Below are 11,989 nucleotides of genomic sequence, written 5' to 3'. Positions count from 1 at the left end.
ATGTTGACTCCCCGTGATGTATTTCTCAGTGGAATGAAATTGAGTCCACCCCTGAATTGTACAAATACACTGGTACATAATGCATGGTGACCACAACATGATCTTAGTCGCCTGAATATTTCAAATAACTTCCGTTGTGTTTAGGAAAGTTAAATCGTATTGTTTACTTTCCCTAAAACGTCAACCATTCAGGTTTTAATTTCATTCCAAGTGTGCCCCAGCTAGTGTAGGCCTACGGGGGTGCCAAGGCTACACCATTTACTGTAACTCCAACCAATGATGCTTCAGGGCTACAATGTCGCAGCACTTGCTACACAGCGCCCCCTCTCAAAAAAACACAGAACTGCCGCCTGGTTGTCCCACAGCCTTCATGACCTGCTCTCCTGCCCTAGAGTCCCACTTAAGTCTGGTGTCCCGGCCTGCACGGTCAATCTCACGACACCTCCACACTCCTGAAGACTCTGTTCTGCTACAATGATAACTCAGTAATGTGGGCTATGTCTCTCCATCCGAGCAGGATAGCCAGCACAGCCCTCTGCCCTGATAAGAAGGCGCCGACAGGGACGTGCAATGGGACAGACCTCTACAGGATGAAGCAATTAGCCGAATGCAATGCGTTACAGCTTTAATAATTGCGGTTCTAAAACCCTGCACAACCCCCCTTAGGCGCTCTTAACGATGCTCTTTTACAGCATTCCATTTACTGACATAATGACGCACTTCCACTTTTGGGGTTGTTTTACAGTACACGGTAAGTGCAGGGCAAAGAACCTTTGTTTGTCGCCAATTAACTTGACCCCCCTGTGGTTAATCTCGTCATCAGGCTTGACTCCACACTGCCCACTGAGAAAACCAGGGCGCCCCCGCGATCTGCAACACGTTGAAAAGGCTGGAAATCGCCTGCTCCTCACCCCACCCTGACGGAAAGCAAGTATTTTTTCTTGCACTAGCTGTTTTGCTGCAGATTAGCCTACTGTTGCTGCATGGGTTAAACGCAGCAACTACAAACCACACCACATGCATTTTGTTCAAAATGATCAGTTTCATTTCAGGTCGACACTACATGAAGTGGCATTTGCTGTTTTAAACGATGACGCAATTTATTGTTGTTAAACAGATTGGCTACCTTTTTCTCTCTCAAAATTATTTGTAAATTGTATAGACTATAGCATAAAAGTCTAGGAAGTCTTCTGGAAAATATAAAGCGTCCTGTGAGGCCCTTATCTTTTCAATTTTTTTCAAGTGGATTTCTGGTTTTCAAATGTCCCCTGAGCAATGACACCATATCACATAAACTTCAGTAATGATCTAAACATATTGCAGTATAGACGACCAAACCACCATCAGATAACTATGCGTAATATACTCATATCAAGTGTTGAATGTCCGCTCCTGAACAGTTTGTGGACAAGCGTTAAAGCGTGCAGATGTGCGTAACGCGCCAGATCGGTCGCGCCTACCTTGCTGGAATACGGTCCAGGGATAAGCAGCTTCAGAGCTTGTCGCTTCAGCTCCACCAGCCGCGCATTGCAGTTTTCGCACCATATTCCGCGATCCGAACCCGGTGAGCTTCCACTTCCAGAACCCGGGGACCCAGTGCCGAATCCTGGGGATCCGCCCAAAGAGCCCGGCGAACCGGTCCCGATTCCTGGGGATATGGTGCCCGGTGAGCCCGAGAAAGACCCGGGAGAGGATGTACCAGATCCAGGCGAAGGTGTTCCAGACGAACCGGGCATTGAGCCCGCTCCCTCAGGGGCCGGGCGGCTCCCGGTCCTCGACTCCTCGTACGCTTTCCGGTACCAGGTCTCCGGAGAAAAAGATGCAGATTTGGTCGGGGAGGTATCTGTCATCTGTTGAAAACACAATGCAGACATTTAACAGTTGCTCCATAAATCTACAATGTGTCGAAAGCCTCAAATATATATCCTAAACCTCAAATTGGTACCCTAAACCTCAAACCGGTATATCCTACAGTGCATGATGCAGAAACACTGTGACCTGGCATTAAAATAACCTATTTGCAGGCTATCTGTACCAAAGTGCCGCAGTAATTATTACCCATACTACGAAACCTGTAGGCTGTCAAACATAGCTGACATAGCTTATCCTTGTGGCTTACAGCCAAGTTATTGTATGTTCCAACTACAATGCTTGACCTACATTTTCTTTCAATTGATTAGCCTCTATACAAATACCTACCCCATATTTGCGACTCCTAGTCCCAGACTTCTCTTTGTGCCCAGAGAGAGAAGTCATGTTGAAGGTTAGGGAGAGGGAAAGGGGAAAGTAAAGCTATGAATAATCTGTTACATCCAAGTGGGCAAAATCAGTGTTCCGTAAATTCCACAATCTTCTCCCTTCCAAGTTTAGTTTCGCGGATAAGAATTATGCAGTAGACTATCCATAGAGCGGCTGCAACAGCTGCAATCAGTAATTCCACTTGCACTAGTTGGAGATCTGTGGGATTCCGACTTCCTCTGCCTACGGTGACTTCTGATATCCAAGCAGCGTGCGCACTGCTTTGGTTTTCCGACCAAGCCAAGGCAGCATTGCAAGCAGGGGCGCAGAGCCGAAATGCCCGGAGACTGCAGGCTACGTGGTGGCGAGACCAGGAGCAGGACGCGCTTTGCCACAGCCAGACTGTCAGCTGCGCTATCCTCGCAGGGAAAACTGCCTGTCTGTCGTTCTGGGAGCGCCTACAGCCCACGGGAGAGTGAAGTGCCCGTGAGTCATTTAAAAGCACAGAAACACATCTGTCTCTGGTTGGAGTTCGACTGCCCCCTTTCTCCTTGCTCGACCAATGGAATATCGGTGTGCTCTTGAGTGACAGGTGGGCGTCCATTTTCTTCCAGAGGGTAGAAAGTTTTCTGTAGGTAACAAGAGGGATGCTCAAAAGTATCTTCTAGGGAATCGGCCCTTTCACTTTGCAATTTAAGTTGGTGTTGCCAATTTTTCGGCACCTCGTGCAAATCAAAGAATGTTTATTTATAGCACATTTTACAACAGGAGTATACCCAAAGTGACTTATACGTTACTAAAATCAGTCCAGTTTAGCTCCAATAACACTTTACACAAAGGATTTATAGGCTACTAGGTCTACCCTCTGAAACCATTCCGCTATAATAATAATTGCATTCTTAATTACATAACTTGATAACACGATTTGTAAGGGGTCTTAGGATCAATCGCTTCTCGTTATAATCAAGTTCTCTGTTTAATAATCATACATCACTGTACCGAATCTGTAATAACATTTTGAAAGGACAGCCGGAATGTACCGAAAGCTTGTTGAGGAAATGAGCTGAGGTGAATGCGTTTAATTTTAGACTAGGCACTACCTAACGCGGACAACTAGCGCCATCTTCTGCTGATGAGGAGAACTCCATAACTCCACAGCACGAGGTAACTGCTGGCAACAGTTTGTTCTATGGCGACTGAGACAATACATGGATGGGTGGATTCTGATAACATTCAGAGTTTTGCGGTGTGGAATGTGATGAAGTGAACATGTTTGATGTAGTGAGTGAACATGAATAATCGCCATGGCATATGGCAGCCGTGGCCTACTGGTTAGCACTTCGGACCTGTAACCGGAGGGTTGCCGGTTCGAACCCCAACCAGTAGGCACAGCTGAAGTGCCCTTGAGCAAGGCACCTAACCCCTCACTGCTCCCCGAGCGCCGCTGTAGCAGGCAGCTCACTGCGCCGGGCTTAGTGTGTACACTGTGTGCTGTGTGTGTTTCACTAATTCACGGATTGGGATAAATGCAGAGACCAAATTTCCCTCACGGGATCAAAAGAGTATTTATACTTATTCTCTCTCTGTACCCACTTAGTTATTGCATGAAAAGCATATATAATACTTATTACAAGGGACCACTAATCAAAGGTACAATCAATGCTAAGATAAAGCGATGACTTGCACCCCCCTCTGGAACACAGAAGATGGTGGGAGCAGAAGGCTAATTTGTGTTAAATTATTACTGAGGAAGCCTCCTGAGCCGGTGTGCCTCACGCCAGCCAGCCAGCCTTCCTGTGTGAGCCTGGCTAATGAAGTCAGGCACAAGCGCTGGCACTGGCAACAGGACTGCCACCCCTCGCCCATCAGTACTGAGAGCCCCACTCGCGTGTCACCGCGTCATGCTCTGCTCCGCTCAGTGGCTGTGGGGATTCCCTCCCTGGCCTCGCCAATAAAAAATAATGAAGAGCAAATTCAACTCCCCTCACCAACACACACACACACACACACACACACACTCTCTCACAAACACACATACTCACACACACATCTTGCACACACAGACACACATATATCTCTCACACACACACACATTGCACACATACTCACACACACATCTCACACATACACACACACACACACACATTACACACATGCTCACTCTCACACACACACACAAATTACACACATACTCACACACACACACACTGCTCTCTGAGTCATTAAAAGGCATATCTCTCCACAAGTATAGACCTCCTGGGTTCAGAGGAGTATGGCTGGTTTATTACATTTCAGGTTGTACATAAATCCTAACCCAATAAAACAGCAGGCTTTTTCAAACAACAAGTAAACACATACAAATCTAGCAAACACTATTTGCAGTGAATTGAGTAAAATTATATTAGCTTTGGAGAAATAGAACCAATAATAAAGGATTTGTGGGAATACCTTCTGTATTTCTCTGGAGACTCTTAAGGAGAACAGAGAACACGTAATTAAAGAAAGACTTAGCTTTTTTAACGGAATATTATTATCATCCTCATTGACAGTAGAATGTAATGAGTCGATGGCGTTTTGTGTGTTGTTTGTTTTTTTTGTTTTTGTTTTTTATCCCACCACCAACCGCCCCCCCCCCCCCCCCCCCATCATTGGAGGACTTTTTTCCTTTTTTTTTCTTTTTTCTCTCTTTGTTTTGTCTGGCAATCACAATACAGTATAATTTGTGATTGAATCAAAGGAAAGACAAGGAATAGACATTACAGTAAAAAAGGAAAGAACACCATATCTATGTATATAAATAAATAAGGAAAAGAAAAGAAAATGATTTTGTTTTTAATTACCATCCTCTTCCTAAGCCCTCATCCCATTTTCATTTTGTGTTTGCTTTTTTTTTTACCCAGCCTGGACTGGAAATAGGTTCGGGGCCTGGACCACTCCCCAGTCAGCCACTGTTTGGGTTCGGACCTTGCGGTCACTGAGCATCATCGATGACCATCATGCTCACAAAGTCCTTGTAGGCGATGACATTCTTCTCTGGGTCGAGGGCAGCTGAGAGCATCTCTTCCATCTCCTCTTGGGTGAAGGGTTCCCCTGTAGAGCACGACAATATAGGGTCAACATTGAACGGACTCTCAAATAAGATTGGATTGATGTGATGGCTGCCTAAGACCACCAGGTGGCACCATGACCAAACATAGCTATGAGGAGTATCATAAATATGGCTCATGGGTTATTATGCTCAGAGAGAGAGAGAAAGGGAGAAAGAGAGAGAGAGAGAAATACCTAAAATTCCTCTTACCTTCCAGAGTCATATACTTTGTTAATTCTTCTGCTTCTAAATAGCCTTTATTCTGTTGATCCAAAACCTACCAAACAACAAGTGTTACAGTGTTACACATAAGTCATTGGCCAATTAAATATTGCTGTGTGTGTGTGTGTGTGTTTGTGTGTGTGTGTGTGTGTGTGTGTGCGTGTGTGTGCGTGTGTGTGCGCGCGTGTGTGTGTGTGTATGTGCTTGCATCTCTGTGTTAGCAAGGTGTGTGTGTGTGTGCGTGAGAGAGAGAGAAAAAAGGCAATGAAACATCATAGTGTTTTAACCAAAAATATGCGTAACACTGTCTAACAAGAATTGGAGAATGACACACAGAGTGACCTTTGAGCCAAATAAAACATAAACAAACAAACAAACAAACCAATACATAAATAAATAGTTGCAGAGATACTGCAGAGATACTGACCTCAAACGCCTGGAGCAGCAGATCCTCTGTGATGGGCCGGAACCTGCAGGAGTAGGAGGCGGAGCCGTGAGTGTCACACCTGTACAACCGCTCACCATAGGTCAGAACGTTTATTCATATACGGTAGTCTTACAGCAACGCATGCCCTGATCTTACACACCTGTACAACCACTCACCATAGGTCAGAACGTTTATTCATATACGCTAGTCTTACAGCTCTGCATGTCCTGATCTTACACATTTTTTGTTTTAATCTTGATTATTCTACGATTATTACGGTTTACAGCTAGAATCTAGAATCTCAAAAATATTGACCTGAAATGAGCTCTAATCTTTACAATTAACTTACTTAATAATTAAATCAAAACACCAGAAATGGTTACCTGAGCCTTTAATGTCTCTGTATGGGCAGGGCAATGGACTTTTCCATGATATTCTATTTTTTTTTAATTTTCTTTTAAATGCACATGTAGATGTGTGTTGTAACACTTGGAGTAGGTCAGGGCAATCTCATGTCTTGTCTTACAACCGAGCCCGTTCTGTGTTTATATAGCACATAGATGTGATAGTAATGTAGGATGCTTTGAGGTAAATAACACATGGGTGCTTGCTGAAAGGTCACATCTGCATACTGTGCATTAAAATAATAAATACATGAGTTGAACAGAAATAGGAAATATGAAGAGTTAAAACGAAGCAAAAATGTTAGAGAACAGAACATGATGATAGACAACTATCTGATTTATTTAACACTTTAATTACTAATTACTAAAGGGACCACATTTCCGATACAATGTTAGAGTTCGTAGGTCTCTTTAGACTCGCTCTGACAGGCTGGGAGACGTGTGACGACTTCAGGGTTTTCTGAAAACCAGCATTCCACCAGCTGGAATTTTACTGTGGCACCTCCTCACCCATCATGTATTTTTCCTTTACCCATAATCCCTCAGGTGGTACGATCAACGCCTGGATCACATTTCAACCTCTCAACACGTCCGCAGGCCAAAGACCTACTGTGAACTCGTTATAAACAGTTGTTAAACCAGTACATTAATTCATATTAATTAAAAAAAAACTGTAGACTAAAGTATGCATATCTCCTGTCTTCATCTCTCATCTGTGCTTCTCTTATGTGTTGAATGCGTTTTTTTTGTTGTTGTTTTTTTCCCTTTATTTAACCAGGCAGATCATTAAAAACAAGTTCTTATTTACAGTGATGGCCTGACAAGAAGCACAAGCTGTATGTATTTTCTCTCATGGACGATGCACAAAACAACGTCCATTCTGACTAAGATTCTGTTATTCTGTGTTCTGCACCAGATTTCTCTAGCAGTTCCTTTCCCTCTATAGTTTCTGCGCCTGTGTGCCATCAGCAGCAGGCACTTTGTCTCTTTGTTTACTGTTCCTACAAAGGTCTTCAATCAAACAGCAGGCCAGGTAGGTAGGCAGAGCCAAGAGAGAGGGTGTCAAACTACGAGGTAGCACTTCCTAATGAACCAACTTTTCAAGTTCTATAAGGATTCCTAGACAGATACACAAACACAGCATGACAGTCGTGTGCAGGCAGGTCTGCTCCAAGTCTCTCCCTCTCTCACTGTCACTATACCTCTGCTTTGCTATATAATGCAGAGGTAGCAAGTATAAGTAAGTATAAGTATAAGTATATATACTCTTTTGATCCCGTGAGGGAAATTTGGTCTCTGCATTTTATCCCAATCCGTGAATTAGTGAAACACACACAGCACACAGTGTACACACAGTGAGGTGAAGCACACACTAATCCCGGCCAAAGTCCTTTTAGGCAAGTCCCTCCACTCGGTGGCCATTTGACAACGCTTTTTGGGCACTCATCGGGCACATCAATCTTGCTCCAGCGGCGAGATCACAACACATGATTGGCACAATGTCTTCACAACACACCATATGATTGGCTCAGTGTATTCACATCACACCACACGATTGGCTAAATGTATTCACATGTCGATGTTTTGTCGAGGAAGGGGTGGGATATGTGTAGACAATGGCCATATTGGCGTTACAAACTAACCCCATGCATTTCTATGGAGCATTTTTTGAGTGCTGTGTCTCCACTCCATTAGAAAGTCTCTGACCCGGCGCAGTGAGCTGCCTGCATCAACAGCGGCGCTCGGGGAGCAGTGAGGGGTTAGGTGCCTTGATCAAGGGCACTTCAGCCGTGCCTACTGGTCGGGGTTTGAACCGGCAACCCTCCGGTTACAGGTCCGAAGTGCTAACCAATAGGCTAGGCTGCCCCAAACACATACAGCATATGCATACAGCTCCTCTACAGTCATGCTTGGCAGGCTGCACTTTACCATTATTACTGTAATTCCATCATTCTGTTCAAAGCAATTCAATACAGTCAAGTGGCAGATAATAGGTCTGTGCTTGATCAGGTTCTGAATATAGCGTGTATCTCAACTTATGGCACAAAGTATATAACCTAATATATGCTCTAATATACAATGAACATGTAGACCTGCATCAAGACTGAATTTGTTGACCTTGTGTATTCAATGTGTGGAATAATCATGTGCAGATAGTAATCTAACTGATTTTGACATTTTATATAAATTTTACCCAGTATTCTTTAGCCTTTCCAGTAAGTCTTAAAACATAAGCCTCTTTGGACATTTCTTCCAGATATGCATCAAGGAAACGATAGATTGTGACCCTATAGACCAATTTATATTAAACATCTGCTTGAGTTTGACCGGAGTTTTCCCCTTGTCTCTTCATCACAAATCTTAACTGTGAGGCAGTTTAAGGATTTGAGCATGTCTGTGCATTTGAAACAGCTAACAATAACACATGTCTAAATCCTCAAAGAAGTAGCAGCAGTTCAGCAAGGGGTTAGTTAAAACAGACAGAGGGGGAACCAGTTCCTCCAGAGTAAATTTGTCAAAATCCTGATTCTGCAATTTGCTCATAACTTTCATTCTATTTTGTTGCAGTGAATGCATGCTAGAATCTGATATATTTTACAAGAAATATAAACGTAGAGAAGCCAGGGAACGTCCTCGTAGTAATGGTATTGATTGGTGCAGTATTAATTCCTACCTAAGGTCTCCTCTGCACTGTGGCTTTAACGTTATTCCTCATTTTTGTCACTTTGGATAAGTGTTTGACTAGCTCAAGCTCTTCCTCATCCCAATCCTGCCATTCCAAACCCTATCTCTCTTACTTGCGCTCCATCAGGACCCTCGTCATGACGGGAAGGAACCTCTCGAAGCGAATGTATCCCATTGGCTCCTCATCTTCAGCCTGCAGAAATCAGTTGGCGGTATATTACTGTAAAGACACTCAGTAACTCAACGAGACCATGTCTTCTCATGAAGACATTCTTCTAATCTCCAAGAACAGGCAGACTGTTGCGACCACAATGCTGCTGCTGCCACCGTATCTGGTAATTCTAAGGTACCCCACATTCACATTATCAAAGCAATAAAAAAATACTATTAACAAATATGTGTGTGTGTGTATGTGTATGTGTTTGTGTGTGAGAGGGAGAGAGAGAGAGAGAGAGGGACAGAGGGAGGGAGAGATGGAGGGAGGGTGAGAGAGAGAGACAGAGACAGAGGGAGAGAGAGATGGAGGGGGGGTAAGTGAGAGAGAGAGAGAGGGAGGGAGGAAGAGATGGAGAGAGAGACAGAGGGAGGGTGAGAGAGAGAGAGAGAGAGAGAAAGAGAGAGAAAGAGAGAGACATAGAGACTTACTTCAGAAATGACATCATGTAACTCTACCTCTGATGGAAAACATCCCAGTGACCGTATTATGGTTCCAATTTCCCTTTAAAAAAACACACATCAGATCAACCATCACAGGGATCCACTTATTCCACCAGTTGAGTTGACACACTAGTAAATCCCAAGTAGGAATGCAAAAGTAGGCCTAGGTCCCCTATAATAATTTATCGGGTAGACTATTGACACACGTGCTTTAATAGTTAGTTAATTCTTTCTTACCTGACATCTACTGTTTTGTTGAACTCATGGTCAAATAGATCAAAGGCATCGCTGATCTTCTTGTGAACCTCTGAGAGGATGGCCTCTAATATTATGATATAAAGCAAGTAGTTCAGTGGTAAACTGAACTACTTGCTATTATGATGTAAATAAAAACTTTATATTATGATATAAAGCAAGTAGTTCAGTGGTAAAATGAACAGTAGAAAATTAGGCTACATGGGAAAATGCTCAGCTGCACACATAGTTCACTAGCCTAGAAATCTAGACACGCCCTTTGTCAGGCTAATAGTTCACGTCTCTCAAACATTAAAGCTTCCTTTGTCATAAAGATACTCTGTTCAACTGAAGGAGTCAACTCTCATTTCAGAGACTGATGTGTCAGTTGAATTCACTGAAGTGCAAAACACTGACAGGATTTTCCATATATAACCTTGGCTACATAACCTTGTCATGAATTTTAAGTTTTTATTCTCGCTTGATGCTGGTTCATGCCCACAGAGAATGTTTCCCACACCAGCTTCCTGTCATTCAGGAAATTCACACATCGACATGCCTGACATCTGTCAGTTTAAATTTAGAGAATGCATGCAATGTTTCAAATGTGAGCAACCCATTTACGCCGTTCTAACCGTCCCGGTTAAATGTTTAAACAAGACACTCAACTGTATGTCAGCTGTCCTTATGAAATCTACACGGTCTGTAGGCTACAAAATGACTACAATATCTGGTAGAAGTGCTATTTGTCCACTCAACTTTCTTGATTTACGTTAACGGTTAACCGTGTTTGAAGACAAGACTGTGAGACAACAGGAAAAGACTGCGGGCTACTAACATTAGGCTACAACACATTCCTAGAAGATACGTGAATCTTTGCACACAAGTTTACTTCGGAACAGCACACTTTTACCTGCATTATCCTTATCATCCGCCATGTTTCATTATGTTTGCGTGATGTAGTTGCTAGGATACTGTGCCCTGTGCCCCTCCCCTCTTCTTTCAACCAAAGATTCTAGCAGAGAGGGTTCAAGGATCTTTGATTCTAGAGTGGGTCAAGAATCTTTACTTTCAACCAAAGATTTTGTCTAAGATCTTTGCTTTTAACGGCGCCTCTAAATGTATCTCTTCTATCCTGGCCAATTTACAATATTAGAAATAACAACGACCGACTAGTCAGACTACTGTTCAGCTAGTATCACCCTATTTGATCTCGCAAATGGTATCAAATTGTTGTCTCTTTTGTAGTGTGCAGCAGGATTGTGTAGCCAATGGTGTATAAAAGTTGGAGAACCTACAAGGATACAAGGAACTTTATTGTCACATGCATATAGTTACTGGATGTAAGAAATGCAGTAAAAATTATGTCTGGTGTCAGCCTATTTGTGCATTTATGGGGGGGGGGGGGGTTGTGGCAAGGGCTGCATAAGCAAGGTGGGGTAGGGTTGGGACCAACAAGGAGCACCCAAGAGCAACAGGGGCAAGGAAAAACTCCCTGTGGAAAAACCTGTGGCCTAAAACAATATTGGTGGTTGCAGGGTAGATTTGAAGTGAAATGGGTCGCGATGGTCTGTCATTTAAAAAAAAAGTGGGTCCCCAGAAAAAAAGTTTGGGAAACACTGATCTAGAAAGATTAAGGGTCTGGCAAAGAGCAATGTAATGGCCCAACTCGAGGGGCGGCAACAAGCATGCATTTAAAAATCTCACTGCTTGCAATTGGATAACACTAGACCATGTTTACTCTGAATGATTTCGGACTTCGACGCAATCAGGATAACACTACAACTAGAGCTAAATTTGTCTCATTAATATTTGTATATGCGCAGAGGGGGATCCACAAATATTTCTTGATTTGCATGCTTGTTTTGATATCTACAAATAAAAAAATCATATTTGTAACTCGTATATTGATTTTTACAAATATAGATGTGCATTTGTAAATAAAATGCCATTTGTAAAACCGAAAATTTCATTTGTGAAATGTGATTCTGCATTTGTGGATCACCAGCACACGCATTCTTCGCTTTCCAAAGT

General features: G+C 43.1%; 2 protein-coding genes across 6 annotated transcripts in view; both read right to left on the bottom strand.

The window, feature by feature from the left end:
• Positions 1 to 2,718, bottom strand: part of kif26ba (kinesin family member 26Ba) — a 134,988-nt gene extending 132,270 nt beyond the window's left edge. For all 5 annotated transcript variants that reach the window (XM_042073332.1, XM_042073333.1, XM_042073335.1 and 2 more), the window contains exons 1-2: positions 2,200 to 2,718; positions 1,461 to 1,850 (exon numbers count right to left, since the gene is read on the bottom strand). In XM_042073332.1, coding sequence (XP_041929266.1) covers positions 1,461 to 1,850; positions 2,200 to 2,256 — 447 coding nt within the window. In that variant the 5' untranslated portion in view covers positions 2,257 to 2,718. The remainder of the gene's footprint in view (positions 1 to 1,460; positions 1,851 to 2,199) is intronic.
• A 1,756-nt stretch (positions 2,719 to 4,474) lies between these two features.
• efcab2 (EF-hand calcium binding domain 2) lies at positions 4,475 to 10,949 on the bottom strand. Its single transcript, XM_042073399.1, has 7 exons — positions 10,869 to 10,949; positions 9,959 to 10,043; positions 9,710 to 9,782; positions 9,178 to 9,257; positions 5,976 to 6,018; positions 5,537 to 5,603; positions 4,475 to 5,328 (listed from the first exon to the last, which is right to left on the bottom strand). Exons 1-7 carry the CDS (start codon positions 10,891 to 10,893, stop codon positions 5,210 to 5,212), a joined length of 492 nt encoding a protein of 163 aa, XP_041929333.1. The 5' UTR covers positions 10,894 to 10,949; the 3' UTR covers positions 4,475 to 5,209.
• Between the last annotated feature and the right edge of the window lie 1,040 nt (positions 10,950 to 11,989).

Source organism: Alosa sapidissima, chromosome 19 (assembly GCF_018492685.1).
Source record: "Alosa sapidissima isolate fAloSap1 chromosome 19, fAloSap1.pri, whole genome shotgun sequence".
In the NCBI taxonomy this organism is placed as follows: Eukaryota; Metazoa; Chordata; class Actinopteri; order Clupeiformes; family Clupeidae; genus Alosa; species Alosa sapidissima.
The sequence above is the reverse complement of the archived record's forward strand: the minus strand, read 5'-3'. Positions and strand labels throughout refer to the sequence as shown.